General features: G+C 35.1%; 1 protein-coding gene across 3 annotated transcripts; it reads right to left on the reverse strand.

Moving 5' to 3' along the window:
• Nucleotides 1–542: 542 nt before the first annotated feature.
• On the reverse strand, nucleotides 543–19,356 carry LOC144962641 (guanine nucleotide exchange factor C9orf72-like). Of its 3 annotated transcripts, XM_078895747.1 has the most exons (11): nucleotides 19,244–19,356; nucleotides 18,435–18,532; nucleotides 15,352–16,122; nucleotides 14,799–14,942; nucleotides 14,298–14,360; nucleotides 12,521–12,625; nucleotides 10,583–10,828; nucleotides 9,754–9,944; nucleotides 8,042–8,105; nucleotides 7,223–7,332; nucleotides 543–5,776 (listed from the first exon to the last, which is right to left on the reverse strand). In XM_078895747.1, exons 3-11 carry the CDS (start codon nucleotides 15,679–15,681, stop codon nucleotides 5,569–5,571), a joined length of 1,461 nt encoding a protein of 486 aa, XP_078751873.1. In that variant the 5' UTR covers nucleotides 15,682–16,122; nucleotides 18,435–18,532; nucleotides 19,244–19,356; the 3' UTR covers nucleotides 543–5,568. The 3 variants fall into 3 exon arrangements, with proteins under 3 accessions (XP_078751873.1, XP_078751872.1, XP_078751874.1); XM_078895746.1 differs by lacking the exon at nucleotides 18,435–18,532; XM_078895748.1 differs by lacking the exons at nucleotides 18,435–18,532; nucleotides 19,244–19,356 and adding an exon at nucleotides 19,145–19,229.
• Between the last annotated feature and the right edge of the window lie 1,413 nt (nucleotides 19,357–20,769).

Below are 20,769 nucleotides of genomic sequence, written 5' to 3' on the forward strand. Positions count from 1 at the left end.
TTGTGCGCCATATAATTTTCTTTATTGACTCAAATAAGCACAATGTTCTTCACAAGGCTATATTTTTAAAGAAAGGACGTCACACACTGTACAACTCAATTAACCAGTATATTTTTGACCAATCAAATCGTAGAATTTGTGACACACATTCACACGTGCCCTAACAAATATAGTTGGTTGTTTATAAACAAATAACGTGAATGAATCTGACATCTCTCTCTGATCATTGTTATTGTTTTTATACTGCTAAATAAGTGATTAGATATCACATGATTTTATCGATCATATTATAAACGTTTAAGTTTCCAGTTTTCTGTGTTGGTTCTATTGATCAAGTGGTAAAACAGTGGATATTTTACTTAGACACATACCATTGATAATAAAACCTGTGTGGTTTGCTATATTTACCAATCACTGCCATTGTTTACATTATGACGACTGTCTGTTCAGGAGGCGTGGTTATCTAAGTGTCTATTATCAACAGAAAAGAAATGCAAAAAACTGTAGCATCCAAAATTACAAAGAGTAAAACAAGACGTGTATTATCAAATCCACTCATTTTTTTATTCTTATTTCAATAACATTCAAAAGTAAAATTTAAAAAAAATCTTTTGACATCTGCCATATTGACAGCTATAACCCAAACACACACATATTATCTTTTATAAATGCATCGATGTGCCGTGCACTGACAATAATTATGCGCCTTGCTCTCATTTTAGCCAAATAAAAACAAAACTATAAATCGAAAGAATTAGTTCATGTTAAGACGGATCAAAGTTAATATTTCAGTGATGTCAAAATACTGGTTCCAATCTCCTTGAAAGTGTGAAACCAGTCCTCCGTTGAACTGCATACAAACCTTGCGCCACTAATCTTCTGGTTTCAGAGTGATGCCATCTTATTTTTTTCTAGCCTACATAAATACTGGTCGCCAATAAATTTAAAGTTCAAATTCAAAGATACGTCCCATAATCGTAAGAATCTGCCTATAGTTTTGTTTTGTTTTTAAGGGTTTTAATACAGCGCTTGCAATACATTACCGTTCAAATAAGAAACAGATGTAGATTCCAAGAGCACACTATCAAAGTACTTAGTTTGAGATCACCTAAAGTCTCATTCATCCAGATAACAAGCGCAGGTCCCTACTAAGAGGAATACAGTCAAATTTTTACAAATCATATATAATATGTAAACAAAACATAAAACAGTGCATACAGAGAGAATATTTACAAGGAAAAAAATGTCATCTCCCAAAACTAACTACACATTTGACTGTTTCCCTTTCAGCCAGAGTATCTGGCCAGGGCCAGGACAAAACCAAATAACTCATTCCAAGACAAAGACAGAAAGCAAGTTGAAAAATATATATAGGGGGATAGAAGACACAGTAAGTACCTCCCTGCCCACTATGGGAGTTCAGGAAACCCATCTAGAATCTGCCTATACATCCTGCTATTAAAATAGTTATTCAACCTTATGATTCAATACATAATCCAATCATTGTTTATTCATTGTCCAGAGGACTGCTAGTACACTTCCGAGGAGTTTTGAACCAGAAGATAGGAAGGTGTGAAGTCAAGCCTTATGCTTCCCAGTTGCCCCATCAAATTTTTTTTCCAATAGACAAGAGAAAAAATAAAATCAGTATAAATGTCGGGAAAAAAATCATGGATAATAAATAAAATGACACAATACAGGCAACGTAAGTAAATAGCAAAGATACAAAACGAGTCCAGAATTTATAACTTTCTAAGTGAGCACCATTGATATCCAAAAATCGCTTACAATGTAAGTAAATAACAAAGAAACAAAATGAGTCGGAAAAATCAATCACTTGAATACAAAACTAATAAAAAATGGCTCACAATTTCAGTAAAGAAAATAGATATAAAAATGCTGAGAATTTTAACACGTCATAAGTGAGCAACATTCATAGACACACAAAACAAGTCAATTTCATCACATGTTTAGAAAGAAGGACCTAACAATAAAAATAAATCAAATCAACAAGCACAATGTAAGAAAAATGGCGTGTCTAGATACAAATAAATCAACAATCACTCACGTTGTTGATTTTAAAAAAATTTAGTAGAAAACAAACAAGCCGGCAAGAAATAAGATAATCTTTTAATTGTCGACTCGTCTTAAATCCCATAAATATTTATTTTCTGACGAAAATGAGCAAAAGGTGTTTGGACAGTGCACAACAGTAACTCTTTCACTGTAAAGGCGTCACCCATACCACAAAGTAAAAAATGTCACCCATTCCCCTATCAACGTAAACACGTCACCCATACCCCAAACAACGTAAAGACATCACATCACCTAAACACAACGTAAAGATGTCACCCCTACCCCAACCAATGTAAAGACATCACTCCTACCCCAACCAATGTAAAGACATCACCCCTAACCCAACCAACGTAAAGACGTCACCCCTACCCCAACCAACGTAAAGGCGTCATGTCACCTAAACACAACGTAAAGATGTCATTCCTACAACTATCAACATTAAAAACATCACTCTTATCAACATAAAGACGTCACCCATCACCCCTATCAGCGTAAAGACATCACCTTATCAACATAAAAATGTCACCAATCACCCTATCAACGTAAAGACATCACCCATCACCCCTATCAACTTATAGACATCAACCTAATCTTACCCATATCAATATTGGAAGTTTAGTAATTAAAATAATTTCACATTTTATATCACAGAAACATATTTACATCGGAAAAAATAAAACATGAAACATTTTGTAATAATACTATAAAATAAAATAGAGGAAATTAATGCCAGCATTTGTAGTACACGACTATACATGATAATTGTATATAATATAATAATGTCATTATAATATAATAATGTGATTCAACGACATTTGTGCCACACGTTTGATTGCCATACGTTTGTTTGTTTGTTTTGTTTTGAGAAGTTTCCAGCACTTTTAACATTTGAAGTTTTTATTAGAAGTGCTTTAAAGACGAGCAACATATAAATTAAAAACAAAAAAAACAAAAAAAACTTGAGTTTGTATATAGAGCAATATCCACTATACATGCTCAAAGTGCTTTAGAAGGGGTCCCTAGCTAACAGCAACACTTAACATGTAGGACGAGACACGACGCCTGAAAGGCGATATTATAAATTTTTTTTTCAGACAAATACAATGCAGTTAAAAGTCAGGTGCTCATTTTACACATGAGCACACATGAGCACGGTGAGAGAATGTGAGTAAAGAGTCTTTTCCAAGGACTCAACTATGCATCGAGGGAGGCTTGAACCCGGGATGGACCTTCTGATCCAAAAGCAAGTGTCACACCACTAGACCACATAGACGTACGATTACGACAGATAAAAAAAAAAAAAAATCATTATCGAAACAAAAAAATAAATCTTTAAATTAATTAATAAATAAATGAATAGAAAAATAAATAAAATAACAATTATTAAAAATACTTTCTATGAGAGATCTTTGAAAGGGCTCTCCCGCAGAGTAAAAAATAATTTCTGGAAATACTTCTAGGGTTATATAAGCTTACTTCTCTTAAACATCTGGTCGCAATATATTAATGCCCGGCCCTGAAAAAACAATTCAACAAATGCCACAATTTGTCTTGAAGTTTAAATCCAGACCTTCCTACTTGAAGTGTTAAAAATTTGTAGTTTTCAGAGGGAAGGAATAGAAGTCACTATAATAAACTTTACAAATTAATACTTTACCATTAGCAGTATTAATGTTACAGTGAATGACATAATTAGTCCGATGGTGAAAAGGTTTGAAATGAGATATTGCCAAGTTTAGTTAGAATGTCAATTTTTATCAAAAATAAGTTTTTTGTCGTAAATCAATCCTTTTTGTACATCTTTGGGACATATCAAAGCTTAATTTCACTTCTAAGTATTATTTTTACAGCTAGTCAAGTTGAAAAAGTATGAAATTTGAGAAAAGTTGCTGGATATCTTTCCCATACATCTGACCATAACTTCATGAAAAATCTCCCGATTTACTTAAAATAAACAAAATGATCTGGGGAGCATATTCTTTCAGAAAAATAAAAATTTTCACCTTCTGCCTGATTATGTCGTGCACTGACACAAATATTAATGCCCGGCCATGAAAAGAAAACAAATCGACAAATGCCACAAGTTGTCTTCAAGTTTAAGTCCAGACCTGCCTACTTGAAAAGTTAAAAATTTGTAGTTTTCAAAGGGCAGAAATAGAAGTTACTATATTTAACTTTACAAATTAATATTTTACCCTTAGCAATATTAAATATGCCTTCAAAATCCTGAACAGATGCTTTGTGGCACCAACGTTTTCTTTTTAACACATTGTATTGAAATTAAAAAACGTCTATATATTTCTGTTGTTGAAGCCAAAAATTCGTATTTTTACGAATTTTTCGTAGTGGTAGACAGGTCTGTAAGTAAATCCCTAAAGTGAAACTCTAGGCGAATGAAGTAAAGCTATCACAACTGATTTAAAAAAAAAGTATTTTAAAGAGCCCATAAATAAACATATCAAGAAGGAAAGACAATCAAATTCTAAAAGGATTTCAGGTGTCATATAAATATTAAGGTGCATCGCAGATGTTCTGCTATCAATAAACCATTCGTCTGTAGAGTTTCATTCATCCTGTTTTGTTTATAAAGGAGAAACCTGAAACATCAACAGTATCCGTCCTCGTCTAATAAAATGAAGCCTACAATTCAATATTTATCATTAGAAAGACTCTACGACAATAACATAACAGCCAACTTGTCAAAGAGCTAAAATGGGACACCCTAACACACATGACCCAAAACAGCGGTATCTTTGGACTATTATATAATATATTCTAGATTTAGAGCCTTTTCCATTCCTTGTTCCTATAAACCAGTGCCAGCGTTGAGATCTGCTGATTCTTTATTGATTAACGTGAATAAAATTCATAGAAATTTAAGAGTAAAGCTTTCTGTATCAGTGCCCCTCGGTTATGGAATAGCATAAGTTTTAAAACTAGATCCAGCCCTTCATTTGAAATTTTTAAAACGAATCTGAAAACAGAACTTTTTTTTCACATGTCTTTTAGTCTGTTGTATATTTTAATTTGTGCATTGATTAACTATTGACTGTAACTTAACTGTTTTTTGTTTGTTTCAAAAATATCTTATTCATTTCTTTATTTATTTTTTCATAGCACCCTGAGCACCTTTGAGTGAAAGTGTGCACTTTATAAATGTTTCATTATTATTATTATTGTTCTAATTTGCTAGTCAAAAAGCATAATTCTGGGCCATGCAAGTTCATTTCCATACACACAAACAGTCCATTTTTTTTTTGTCTTTTAAGTTTTTCTCATAGTGTCAAATTGGGACAGTCTCAATTTTGTCGAGACAGTTGGCCGCTACGCAGTTAATTTGTGCTGTATGATATAGGAATTTTGTTCAGTGTGGCCTGTTGGAGGAAAAATTCATATCATAAAAGAAGAGCATTGATCATGGTGGAAGCTACGGAAATGGATTATATAAACCTGCATAATTCACTGAGGTTGAAAAATGACATCATCAAACTCTCATAAAACGTCAGCCATATTAGGTAAATATTCACTGTCGTACTTCCTGTCACCCAGGACAAAGTTGTAAAGACCTGGTTTCAGCTTCTCAGCTGTTGCCAAGACGATCCTGAAATCCCCTTCTAGCTGTAGGCCCAGGTCTTGCTTCAAGCGTTTAATATTGACTCGAGGGTTGTGGGTTGAAGTATTCGCTCCTCCGACTCCAGGACTAGAAAATCAAAATCAAAAAAGAAAAGAAAAAAAAAATAATTTTTTTTTAAAAAGATAAACATCTGAAATTAATTGAGACTTGAGAGTTTGGCCTGTTAAAATGTGCTTTAATCGTTGTTGTCGCAAATACGATGCAACTTAAAAAACCTGTTCAAAACAGTTTTTCAGAATTCTAAACAACAAACACAACGGGATAAATGATGTCTCATGACAATAAGAAAGATAATGTATATTATATTTATTCTGAAACAACAGGGAGAATGGGCCTCCCAATAGTTTGTGCCGCTATGTGCTCTTGTGGTACGACACTCGCTTTCAGATCGGAAGGTCCTGGGTTCGAGCCTCGCTCGGCATATAGTTGAGTTCTTGGAAAAGGCTCTTTACTCACATTCTCTCACCATACTCAGGTGTAAAATAAGTACCTGGCTGTTAACAGCGTTGTCTTTGTAGAAAAAAAATAAAAAATTATCGCCTAACAGCCGTCATGTCTCGTTCTACATGTTATAAGTTGCTGTTGGTTAGGGACCCTTTGTAAAGTGCTTTGAGCATGTTAAGTGGAGATTGCGCTATATAAATTAATATAAAAGCTCAAGTTTGTTGGTAGATCTCTCACTACATATGCAAAGAGACTGTGATTGATTCCGTGTGCAGTCGAGATTTTAATTTTTTTCCTGACCTCCCTGCAGTGATCGGGTAGCTGAATCTGTTAGATCTGACAGAAAGTACTTTGCGATAGACTAGTGTCCTATCCAAGGATTAGCAAGCGATTGATATTGTCCATTTAACGCTATAGAAATCGGGATAAACTCTGGCCCCATGGCTGAGAAAGGGATGGAGAAGGAAGGATTTTTGTGCTGTATATAGTCACTATTAGACTCAAACAGTCATTTCCAGTAATAGGAGGAGAGTGAAGTCTGCCTACAGCTGATGCTTTCCCGTCCAAAAAGAAACAACAATTTTCCCTCACATTTACCATATGTGACCCATCGTCTCAAAACAGTATGATGTCGGAATGACCCAAATGCTTAAAAGCTGAATTAAATGTTAAACTGGTCAAAAATATAAATTGTTGTCATTAGCACTCTAAAATATGGTAGCCATTCTCTTCAATAAAACATACAAACTACTCAACACAACTCTGATTTTTCTGGCTATAAATTCAATTTTCAACATCTTAACCAACCCGACTTAATACCGTTTTGAGATGAAGAGTCACAAATGTGGTCTTGTGGTATGACACTCACTTTTGGATCAGGAGGTCCTGAATTGATTAATTACAACAACGACAATAACAACAAAAGTTCAGTTATACAGTGGAAATTGTCAATCGTTTGAATATGATACAGACCGTCAACACAAGTAATAGATTTAATGAAATTGCCCAAATAATGTTCCAGTATTGGATTATCTAACCGTTACCTCTAACCTTTTAGTAAAAACTTACCTATCTGATTCGATATGTTTTATAAGACAAAGAGCACGTCTTTGAAGGGAAAATAGAAAATGCTTTATGTAGGCCTCTCGGATTCCATTTTGAGCAGGCAGTTTATGAATCTGAAATAGAGAAACAAATGAATAAATATTCCTTGTCATCAAAAACGAATAAGATATTATCTAAAAAGGTATCTCAATTATCATCATTACCATCACCACAATCCTCATTATCATCACTATCACCACAATCATCATTATCATCTTTATCACCACAATCATCATAATCAACACCATCACCAAGGCATAATTAGTCAGATGGTGAAAAGGTTTGAAATGAGATATTGCCAAATTTAGTTAAAAGGTCAATTTTTATCAAAAATGAGTTCTTGTCATAAATGATTAAATCAACCCTTTTTGTATATCTCCGGGATAAATCAAAGCTTAATTTCACTTCTAAATATTTTTTACAGCCAGTCAAGTTGAAAAAGTATGAAATTTGAGAAAAGTTGCTGGATACCTTTCTCATACATCTGACCATAACTTCATGAAGAATCATCGATTTACATGAAATAAAGATTAAAATGCTCTGATCGTAACGAATGTGACGATTTTCCTATGGTTGGTATGGAGAGGGTTAAGTAAAAACATAATTCATTGAAAGATTTTATTAAAAAACCCTATGAGCTTATTCCCAGTGTCTTGATTAACTCCCTGAAGTGCCAACCCATCTGGGGTGCATATTCTTTCAGAATATGCAAACTAATGCAAATCCAAAATTTTCACCTTCCGACTGATTATGTCATGCACTGACACAAATGTCAATACTTACGCCTTCAATGACATTCTTTACTAACGATTCTGGAATGTTTGAAGTCTGGAAGGTGTTCAATGCCCTGAAAAGAAATGGGACCATATTTGAAAAAAAAAAAACAAAAAAAAAAACCAACATAATTTCCTAATTCTTTTCAGCATTTTAACAAAAATAACAAGGGGAAAAATGTCAGATGTAAAACAAAAAAAAGAAAAAACAAAAAAACAAAACAAAACACAATCAACAAATAAATAGCACTGGATGAAATGACGATAGAATACATAGCCACGCCTCAATTTTGTTTCAGCATAATACAGTGGAATCTACATGAATTCAACACTCTTAAAATCAACTTATACTTAAAGTCAACACCTCATGCTGGGCCCAAATGATTTTTGAAAAAAAAAAAAGACCTGAAAATGAAAGGAAGCATCACAGCTGGCCTATGTGGCTATGTGGTCTTGTGGTAAGCCACTTGGTTTTGGACCGGAAAGTCCTGGGTTCGAGCATTGCTCTGCGCATAGTTGAGTCCTTAGAAAAGGCTCTTTACTCAAATTCTCTCGCTGTACTCAGGTGTAAAATGAGTACCTGGCCATTGACAGTGTTGTCTCTGTCAGACAATAATTGAAATATCGCCTAACAGGCGTCATATTTCGTTCTACATGTTATGTGTTGCTGTTGGTCAGGGACCCCTGGTAAAGCGCTTTGAGCACATTTAGTGGATATTGCGCTATATATAAAAGCTCAATATTTATTTATTTATATTTAAACTCTCCCTTGTTCTTTCCTTTACAAGTGTGTGGGGTATGACATAACTCATGGTATGGGGCCTTTGCTGTATCAATTCCAAAATTATTTATTTCTGTTTTGAGAAGGACTGTCAGTGGTTTTCTTGGAAACAGAAAAATCTGCTGAGGAGTGAACTAAGCTAAGGTGTGTAAAAAGCCCTCAAAAAACGGAAGAAATGTTTTGTTTTGTTTTTAAGGGTTGCAACACATTTAGGTAATTTCAGCACCAGTAAAAAGGTCCCCACTAAATCGAATTCAATCAAATTTTACAAATCATTATATATTTCAAACAAACAAAAATAGGGCAGTGCATAACAGAGAGATGATTTACAAGACAAAAAATATCATCTCAGAAAACTAACACTATACGTTTCCCTCTGGCAAAGGAAAGGACTAAAACCATTCCAAGACAAAGACAAAAAAAAGCAATTGGAAAACAGAGATAGGGGATATACGAGACACAGTATACGATCTCACTGCCCCTATAGGAGGTTGGGAACAACAATCAAAGGAGAAAAAAACATGGGAAAAAAAACGGACAAAACCATTCCAAGACAAAGACAAAAAGCAATTGGAAAACAGATATAGGGGATATAGGAGACACAGTACATGATTTCACTGTCCCTATGGGAGGGTGGGAACACCAATCAGAGGAGAATAAAAAACATGGAAAAAACGGATATTTGGCATCCCTGCAATATGAAGAAGATGAACTAGGGGCAGCATGGCTCAGCGGTACGGTCTTTGCTTCGTACCCAAAAGGTAACGAGTTTCGAAAAAACTGCCCCTGCATTGTGTGGCCTTGAGCAAGTCATCTAGCCCTAGCTCACTTTGCGGCTGACACCTGGGTTATTCCAGTCTTCCCTTGGAATAGACCCTAAAGACAAATTTCCCCTTGGGGATGAATAAAGGGAATTTTATTTTATATATTTATTAACTAACCCTGTGCTGAACCCATGGTTCCCATGATACAATTCTTCCAGTTCCTCCATCAAGTTGTCATGATTCAATCGCCGATGATCCACAGCAGAGCTAGACTGAATCACTTCCCTCCTTTCTGCGTCCACTATGGTTGTCGGGTATCGGCTACACAGAAAGTCTTTGGAGGAAAAGTTTGTCGATCCACTGGCAGTCTGAAAGTGAATAGGTTGATGCTTAAAGTCCGAAGAAATAACAATAGGAAATGGAATGGCAGCTTTAATTCAATAAACAAAGACAGATAATGTGGACGTTTCGGGTTTCCCCTTTATCAACAGACCACTATGAATCAAACCCTACAGACGAATGGGAGATGTGAGAATTCATAGTGTTTTTTTCCCCCTCCAAATTGATAAATCAGGACAGTCCGATTTTATCAGGACAAGTGTCCTCTAGGTTTTAAGCATCAGATCCATACTAACACACTGTCATTTTGTGATGATCGGCTACATTTTTTTAATGGCTTTTAGAAAAAGAGCGACACATTTATTATTCAAACAGCTTATTATCATGAACTACATTTGGATCGTGTAAACAGCTTCTTTTTTTTTTTTTTTTTTTGTTTCATTGCATACTGGGCCAGATAAAAATCAAACACAAATCTACACTATTTCTAAGACCTGAGACTATTTTCAGGATATCTTCTGCAGTTTTTCTTTATAAACTTTATAAATAAATAAATAAATATAAATTTTAAGCGCTAACCTCCACCAATGGCGCTTTGCAAGAAATAGTTGACATGAAAATTTAAAGAAAATTAAATGTTGCAATTTAAAGAAAATCAATCCTTCACCTTCATGCATCCCTGAACATACAATTCTGGAAAATACGGCCATTTGCGATGACTCAGAGCTGGCCTGGAACACAATCTTTCATTGTCCCAACAGAATAAGCCTAGAGTATAGACGAGGCCATTAACCTTGTCCACCGTTTCACCGAACACAATACTCCTGGAGAAGGTCATCAGGTGAGATGCAATCATTTGTCGTAAAAAGTCTGCTTCAATGATATAAGATGGACTAAATGCTGTGTAGTTTAACTGTAATAAATTAGAAGAAAGAAGAAAAAAAAACGTCTTAGACTACAGAAATACTACAGCTCCATTAGAAAATGAAAATACATCTTTCAATACTATTAACTAAAAAGTCAGAGACGTCAATTTTCAGACATCACTCGGAGGAATTTCAATGCCGAAAGAGAAATTTCCACAAACAAGAAAAAGGACTTCAGATGGTATTTGGCATTGTGTTTAAATATCCTATAATTCTAAATTGATAACTGATTAGAACTATACGATAAGTAAACATAATGCCAAATACCATCCCATCCAAAGTCCCTTTATTTCAAATGAAATAAAGCTCCAAAACCTAATGGTGGTGGTTGTAATAGTGATGGTAGTGATAATGATACATGGGTAGTGGTTGTAGCAGTATTGGTTGTGATGATGATGAGGTGGTGGTGATTATCGTCGTAGTGGTAGTGATAATGATGTGGTGGTGGTGGTTCATACAATAATCAGGGTTCATACAACAATTCCCTTTTGAAATTCAAGGAGTTTTCAAAAATGTTATTTCAATGAATTATCCCTTCAACGCTTAAGATTCCCAGCTAGTAGGAAAGGTTCAAATCCTTGACTGCTGCTTCCACAGTAATGTAAGGGCCTCAAGTTCACTCTCCTTCAATGAAATGATTGAACAATAACTTTCATGTTATTCAATAGTAACACTACAGCTCCAATAGAAAATGAAAATACACTTTTAAGACTATTAACTACAAAGTACATGATTCTACGGAGGGTCCTGATAGTTCAGCTGGTAGAGCATGCAAAGGGACCCAGATCTTTCTCACGTAAAGTCGAGATTCTTCTCATATGTGTGCGTCCCTGACATAATCAGTCACATAGTGAAAATGTTTGTTTTGCTTTATTTTTTTGCATTTTTTGAAAGCCCAATGTCTCCTGAGCATTTTAATCTTTATTTGAAGCAAATTTTGAGAAAATTGCTTCCAAAGTTGACAAGAGTTGATATTAAGTATAATAATTACCTTCATAAAAAAATTAAAATAAAACATTTAGGAGTAGACTTCAATTAAAATATTTCATCAGTATGTCGAAAAATGTTTGATTTAACGATTTTTGATGAGAACTCATTTTCCATAAAAATTGACCTCTTGACTTAAATTGTCAATATATCCGTTCAAAGCTTTTCACTATGCGACTGATTATCTCAAGGACGCCCACATATACCCTCTATCCATCCAGCAGTGATCGTTAGCTGGGTCTGTTAGATCTGGTAAAACAACTTTGCGATAGGCCCATGGAGCTGGAATTTTTTCCTGTTTCTATAGCATGAAACAAGACAATAGAAATTTATTGCTGCCTTTGGATAGGACGCCAGTCTATTGCACAGTACTTTCCACAAGATCTAACAGATCCAACTATGGGACAGAGTGGCTCAGCGGTACGGTCTTTGCCTCATACCCGAAAGGTACAGAGCGATTACCCGCCACTACGTTGTGTGGCCTTGAGCAAGTCACCTGGGTGTTATTCCATTCTTCCCTTGGAATACTCTAGAGACAAATTTCCCCTATGGGATGAATAAAGGGAATTTATTTATTTATTTTATTTATATCACTGCTAAATGGACAGGCGGTCAGAAAAAAATATATATTGACTTCAAACTGGATCAAGCTCACGTGAAGCAACTAAGATCTCAAATATAAACAAATTCACCTCAATCTTTAGTGGAAGACCAACTTCTTGTAATGAAGAAAGCATTTCCATACATGTTAACAACCACGATGACAAATCGGCTAAACCAGAGGTACTGAAGTCTTTCTGTGATTGAAAAAAAACAAAAAAAAAAACAACATAATTATAGTCCAGATCAATCTTTTTATATTTTGTTATTTTGGGGGCAAAAGTTAAAAGTGTGTCATGTCTTTATTTCAAGCTCAGCACCAAAAATATCATAATTTGTAAAGTACAGTCTAATAACAACATTCAGATTTCTATTTTTTCTTAACTCTTTCAGTGCCATTGGCTGCACTGTGCGACCAGAGCAGAATCTGTTCTACCGGCCAATGGCTGCACAGTGCAGAAAGTCATGAAAGCAAAAACAATAATGTAATCCAATCCTACTTTCTACAAAAGTACTATAAATTGAACCAATGGCATCATTTCTTTCATCAGAACATTCAATTGCCCTGGGGGTGGGGGGTGGGGGTATTTTAGTTGAGATTTTGCGCTGAATTTGAATGTCGCTTTGTCTCAGCTTGTCCTCCTCAGGCTGCCTCAATCAGGTGTTAGCCAGTTTGTGATGGAAATGTGAATATAACCTCAGCTCTGAAAGAGTTAAACAGGTCTATCTCTACTAAGATCAAAGGCAGAAGAAATTGGATGGTGGAGGAATCTCACACAAAGGATAAAAGAGTCGACTGAGGCATCCCAATCGTATGACTAGGAGACGAAAGGCACTCAGTCTAGTAAGTTAAATACGTCAATATTTACCCTGTGGACATAAGACACCCTCAAGAAAAGGGAGAAAACTACAATGATTCTGTTTGTTGGGTTTTAAGGGTTTCACGGCACTTACAATGCATTTAGGTCAAATCAGCGCCAGTAAAAAGGAAGAAAATGATTCTAGACTTACAATTAAAGCACCCAGGAAAAGGTAAGACAAAGGGGAATGGTACAAATAGGGAACAGATGTAGATTCCAAGAGCTCACTATTAGTGTACTTAGTTTGAGATCACCTAAAAGTATCACCCAGACACCAGCACAAGATCCCACTATGAGGAACACAGTCAAATGTTTACAAATCATATGTAAAAATCACGGAGAGATAATTTACAAGGAAAAAAATATCATCTCCCAAAACTATAACTTAACATTCGACTGCTTCCCTCCCAGTCAAGGACCCTGGCCAGAGTCAGGACAAAACCTAGTAATCTCATTCCAAGACAAAGACAGAAAGCAATTGGAAAACAGATCCAGGGTGATAAAAGACACAGCAAATACCTCCCTGCCCACTATGGGAGGTGGGGAACCCCACCCAGATATTTACATTGACTATGACTATGACTATTCATATCAAGTGCAATCCATCTTTTAACCAAATGCATGAATATTATTTTACCATTATAAACTTGAGCTTAAGCTTTTATATAGAGCAATATCCACTGAACGTGCTAAAAGCGCTTTACAAGGGATCCCAATCAACAGCAACACTTAACATGTAGAACGGGAAATGACGCCTATTAGGAGATATTACAAATTCTTTTTCGAACAGAGACAACGCGGTTAACGGTAAGGTACTCCCTTTTACACCTGAGTACAGTGAGAGAATGTGAGTAAAGAGTCTTTTCCAAGGACTCAACTATGCGCCGAGCAAGACTTGAACCCAGGACCTTCCGATTCGAAAGCGCTGTCATACAACTAGACCACATAGCCGCACATTATACATAAAATGTGTATTATGAAAGTAAAAAAAAAAAAAATGAAAACAAACCTTGGCACAAATTACCCGCAACTTAGCAACAATTCTCATAAACCAGGAATGTACCAAATCAACCTGGGATGACAGAAAATTGGAGTATGTCAATTACTTTTTGTAATACTCCTGTCAAAAGAAACAAGTTTTTTAAATTGATAAAAATAATGATTACAACAACAATATCTTAATAATAATAATAATAATAATAATAATAATAATAATAATAATAATAATAACAAAAATAATAGTAATAGTAATATTATTATTATTATTAATAATAATAATAATAATAATAATAATAATAATGATAATAATAATAATAATAATAATAACAAGAAACAGCAATCACCCCTAATACTACCACCTATGAATAAAAGACAAAAGGGCATGAAAATTTTTTTTTTTTAAATTAAAAAATATCAATATATTGATGCAACCATTTACTGAACTATCAACTAAAATTAAATCGAACACGAGCCAGAACTACTTGGACTCGTCTTTATCTGGAGGACTTACTTGGCTGAGGTACAGGGACAATTCAGAGTTGGGTATTATGAGTGCCAAAGCATGCAGAGAAAGCCCGCTGGTGCCTTGGGCAGAGAATATGAAGGATGGAATTATGATGCCCTTTTCGGGGATATCGAAAAATTTGAAGTCAACCTGTGGCAAGAGACAGCAAATGAAATTCTAAGAAGCTCAATATTAATATCAGCAAAACAACAATTAGAACTATGTTGTAATGGTAGTATTAGTAGTAGGATTAGTATTAGTATTAGTAGTCGTAGTAGTAGTGGTGGTGGTAGTAATAGTAATAGTAGTAGTAGTAGTAGTAGTAGTAGTAGTAGTAGTAGTAGTAGTAGTAGTAGTAGTAGTAGTAATAGTAGTACCAGCATTAGTAGTTCTACTAATGATACAATTACTACTACTGCTGCTGCTAATGATGATGATGATGATAATATAGGAAGATTAAAAGGCAGAGGAGAGAACAGGAGGACAATAGAAGAAGGGGGGAAATAATGAATGAAAATATGATCAATCATATGAGGGACCAAGACTGAACACATCTTACCTGACTAGAATTAACATCCCGACAAATCTCTCCACTGAGAACTTGAGTTGTTGAAAAGCGAAGAATATTTGTGTGCGGTTCTGGTCTACCTCTGATGTACCAAACATGTTCCAGCCGTGGACCTAAAATGTTATCCCATTGACATAGGAGAATTGCATCCACAAAACTGTGATTGATGCCGCTCAGCGACGACATAGAGAAGGCAGAGCTAGGACTAACAGGCGTCAAATCTTGAAAGTCCGATGATAGATATGAATTTTCAGAGCTCAGAGTCATTATCCCCGAGTCGGATGATACAAAACTCTTCGGGGTTCCAAAATCAGCTGACATTGTTATTATTATACAGTTAATCAACTACAAAAACTGGATAAATCCTCTCAAATCTAATCTGAAGTGTTTTTTATGCTTAATAAATATATTTATGACTGATATACAGCTTTTATTTCTGTTTGAAGACGAATTGATTCTACTAAGAAGTTTGCAATTATCAAATCAATGAATATGAAACTAAGAGCCATCATGGACAGAGATGTCATCAGGTCGTGATGTGTTTGTGACGTGTTGGTCATGAGCATAATCACCAAGACAAAAGATAGCACCACAACCGAGAAGAAGGCATAGTTCACACACAATATGACTAAGGCCTCTCGATTAACAAATTGCATATTGGCTCCACCACGGAGAAATATATCGTCATCCCAAAACATGAATGTAGCTCTTGTTGTTCACACATTTAAAATCATATATCTCAGTGCACTTCAGCAGGCTGGTCTGAAAAGAAATTTGCAACAACAAAAATGAATTACCGTCACATTAGTTAAGTAATAAAAAGTATCAATCAACTTTATGTTGCGCAATATCTCTTTCCTTTAATTCAAAATTTAAAAATATTGATATTAGTATCATTTTGTCAACAACGACAATAGAGTTAAGTTGGCCCCAGATGAAAAATATAGTCAGCAGTCTAAAATAGAAAAATAGAAGTTTGCCTCATAAAAGGGACCTCTAAAAAAATATCTTAAGAACCAATTTCCAGATCACAGACCTGCCAACCTATGCTGAAAAAAATAGGAGTCAAACTAAAAAAAAAACAAGAGGGGGGAAAAAACAAGGGTAAACATGTTATTTAAAATACTGCACATACACGAAATGGGTAGGGGACTGAGTATTACCTAGTGACTAATAGTACCACAAATTGAAAAAGTTGCACTTACCAACATAAAAAATCAGTTTTGCATTTTCGCAATTAAAATTTTTTATTTGGTCAAGACTAGATGTATGAAAAAAAATGGAGTTTTCCATATTACGGTGGGGTACTAAAAAAGGAGAAAAAACTAGGAGTAAATCCGATTTTATTGGGGTATTTGGGCAAGTATGAGACCATATCATTTTCAACGTTTTCTTCATCTACCTAGAAACAATTATATAATTATAAATTTTATGGCAGCCGTTCCTTTCCCCACACTGGGCCCCTTGTGAGGAATGACCTGCCCAGAAGGATAAGAGAAGCAAAATCTATTGATAGTTTTAAATCATTGTTAAACCACTACCTTTTTACCGTTATTTTCATGACATTGATACGATATGGCACACACTGCTGCTATTGATATAATATTGGTATACGTTTATATGTAACTTTTGTATATTTATTTGTAATGTGCAAATTGAACATCACACGGTGATGACAATGCATGATACAAATGCCATATATCATTACTATTATTATTATTACTATTATTATTATTATTATTATTATTTATTATTATTATTATTATTATTTGTATTATTATTATTAATACTATTATTATTATTAATAGTATTATTATTATTAATAGTCTTATTATTATTATTATTATTATTATTATTATTATTATTATTTTATTACCCCCTTTTCCTCTTACATTGAGAACACGTCAAAATTTCGGAGTGATATATTCTGAAAAAGACTTTTATTATAGTTATAGCATTACAATTGAGTCAAGAAAAAAGAAGCCTTGTGATTTTTTTTTTTTTTTAATAAACTCTGAGTGTTTATTTTCACATATCGACTTGAGCCAGGCCAAGCTAGGTTCATGGCAGGGTTGCCAGATGGCCACGGGTGAGGCTAAATTGATCAAAATTGGCCAAGATCAAGTTTCGGCCATGATCGTATGCAAGTGTTTTTAAAGTGAATGTATAGTACAAAGGGAAAACAAGAATGCGGGACTTTATTGAAAAAGAGTGTCTTTGTAAATGGTAACCGGGCACCTAGCCTAAGGATACACGGTTACTGGTTTGCCACTGCAATACAAGCAATGGGACCTCACTGTCTCGTGTGTGTGTGTGTATGTGTGTGTTATCTTTAAAAATCAATCGATATAATTAAACCCATTAAAGGCGAAGTTCAATCTTGCTTTAACCTAACACCAGATCTTAGTCTGAATGTTATGATCAAAGGACAAGTTGCGTGAGTTTATGCTAATTGAAGCCCCGAGTCAGAATACCCTTACTCTTGGTGGAAACGATTTATTTTGCATTGCAATAGGGAAGCTATTATCTGGGGGAAAAAATCAGTGACATTATTTAGAGGATAAAATTGCACGGAACACACACTGTGAAAGCACGTCTGTAACTCTCCTTTGATCTACGTCATCAGGCAACCAATTATTTTTTTCATCTTCCCCCATGCTCCTCCCCTCCCTCTCTCTCTCTCTCTCTCTTGTTATTGTGTCAACCCTTCCCCTTCCCATTTCATGGTAAAACGACAATTTTCTGCTCGATTTCCAAATACAAGTAGGATTTGTCTCTCAGTATTCTACAAATGGATTTAACAACCCTGACATCAGGTAATAGGTGTCTAATGCCAACTATAGTTATTGATTCTCTTTATGGTCAATTTTAATTTAGTCACATATCATGTGGCCGTCTGGCAGCCTCGCTACTGCTTACGTTCTGCCTATAAAACACCCCCCCCCCCCCCTCTCCCAAAAAAAAAAAAAAAAACCCGGGGTAGAGTGAACTAAATCAAGGTCATAAGTTACTGTACATCAAGCTCAATGCAATGCCCCCTCACCCCTCACTACCAAAGCATGATACAAGGTTACCTTGTATAATGTAACCGCAGATCCTGAGGCTAGGTCCCAGGTTACTGTACATACATAGCTGGTTTCCATGTATGTAGACACTCTCCCTATTGAGAAATCTTGTTGGAAACAATTTGGATAAATAAAGTGCTTGAAAAGATTACGGCCTAAACTTGAAAAAGTGGCAATTAATAACTCTACACAAAACCTTTCAAATAAATATAGATTCATAACTGCCATTACCAAAGCAAGCCAGAATGCCTTGAACTGAACTGAACTGAGCTGGCCTCACTGGGCAGGCTACATATATTATATATAATAATAATAATAATATAGGGGTTTTTATCATATAAAATATCCCAACTACAAGCTCAAAGCGCTAAACAGTAATATGACAACTTTAACTCAAACAAACAACCTGCAGTGAATATATAACTATAACATATATCATATTGCATATTTGAACATGAAGCAATATAAATAATATAATAATTCATAGTCATTGTCATAATAAATATATTCTATCTCTAGATTCACACAGAACCTAACCTGGCCTTGCAGGCTATATTCTGACCCTCAATTAAAGATTTATGAATGTTGCGTCTACAATTATAGTCTTCATTTTGTTCGGGTTGAAAACACTTGGGAAATTTTAGAGAGGGGTGGTATGAGGATGCAAATGGATGAGCTCCCAAATTTTCTGTCTTCACTTTTCATTTCAATTTACTCACTCGACTCTCACATTTCAATCTCGATTTGTCAAGATCATTATCAACATGTTTTTATCTCGAGCCTACAGTCATCAGTACTTATACACTTTTCATTCTTACGTTGCAAATTGAGAAATAAAAGTAAATCAACAATGGATATTCGATTCCATTTTCAGTGTTTATGTCTTTTTCATCACGAAATCAACGATCGACACAAAACTAATTCAGTGAATAAAGGGAAGTAATTCTCCCATTTTCTCATTTAACGGAAGTATTAAAGAAAAGTGATATTAATCTTTCGTTCAATTATTTCATAATACTTATATTTCTCGGGAAACCAAGGAAAATGCGGGAAACAAAAATACAGAAAGAAATTCGGGTTTGTTTTGTTTTGATTTGGAGTGTTCCCCGGGAATTCAAATTGAGTCAACAAACTCTTCGAAGAGAGTAGACCTATCACCAAATAGATTTCAAACGTCAGCAGCAGTATCAAATGACATCAACTATAATATTATTATTATTTCATTCTCTCACGATATCCATCCACGTGTACAAATTTGCAGGTCTTGATTGAAAATTGTTGTACTGGATATGTTCATTCGTTTGAGGGTATTTCCACAACAACAATGAGCCCAGTACAATTTGGCTACTTAGAACTGTAAATAATTACACGTCAATGCAAACCATTCGGGAAAAAAAGTGTGTCCTCTCTCTCTCTCTCTCTCTCTCTCTCTCTCTCTCTCTCTCTCTCTCTCTCTCTCTCTCTCTCTCTCTCTCTCTCTCTCTCTCTCTCTCCCCCTCTCCCCCCCCTCTCTCTCTCTCTCTCTCTCTCTCTCTCTCTCTCTCCTCTCCACTCTCTCTCTAATATATATATATATATATATATATATATATATATATATATATATATATATATATATATATATATATATATAAGAGAGAGAGAGAGAGAGAGAGAGAGAGAGAAGGGATTGATCTGATTTTCCATACAAAATTCCTTTAATTTGAAAAAATTATCCATTTGGTTGTTGATCAACTTGCTAATGATTGAAAAATGTGAGAAAATTTTTTTTTTTTAACTAAACTTGAAATATCAACATTATCTTTCACAGTGCGGCTATGTGGCCTAGTGGTATGACACTCGCTTTCGGATTGGAAACCCTGGGTTCAGGCCTCGCGCTCGGCGCATAGTTGAGGCCTTGGAAAAGGCTCTTTACTTACATTTTCTCACTGTACTCATGTGTAAAATGAGTACCTGGCAATCGACAGCGTTGTCACTGTCGGAATAAATTGTAATATCGCCTAACAGGCGTTATGTCTCGTTCTACGTGTTACGTGTTGCTGTTGGTCATGGACCCTTTGTAAAGCACTTTGAGCACATTTAGTGGGTATTGCGCTATTTAAAAGCTCTTTTTTTTTTCACAGTTAAAGTGATGATACAGCTGACTTGGTTTTTTTTTTTTTTTTTGGAAAAGGAAGAAGAAGGCACAAAGATACTTGCGGATTTAAATTTTGACTAAGATGTTTCAAGAAAGTGGCGATGGATTGGCCATACCCTGCGGAAAGAGCCTTGTAATATAACCAAGCAGCAGGCTCTCGAATGGAACCATTAGGGCAAGAGGAAATGGGGGTCGTCCAAAACAGAC

The sequence above is a fragment of the Berghia stephanieae genome, chromosome 1 (assembly GCF_034508935.2).
Source record: "Berghia stephanieae isolate SIO BIC M18660-M18661 chromosome 1, UCSD_Bste_1.3, whole genome shotgun sequence".
In the NCBI taxonomy this organism is placed as follows: domain Eukaryota; kingdom Metazoa; phylum Mollusca; class Gastropoda; order Nudibranchia; family Aeolidiidae; genus Berghia; species Berghia stephanieae.

Bases quoted from the DNA above. Each gene is read 5' to 3' on its own strand.
- LOC144962641 (XM_078895746.1), bottom strand. From the start codon at position 15,681: ATGTCAGCTGATTTTGGAACCCCGAAGAGTTTTGTATCATCCGACTCG. The intron at 10,829-12,520 runs GTGAATTTGTTT...AATTTATTACAG, and splicing joins GTCTTCCACTAAAGATTGAG to TTAAACTACACAGCATTTAG. The intron at 7,333-8,041 runs GTAAGTATTGAC...TCTCTATTTCAG, and splicing joins TAAAGAATGTCATTGAAGGC to ATTCATAAACTGCCTGCTCA.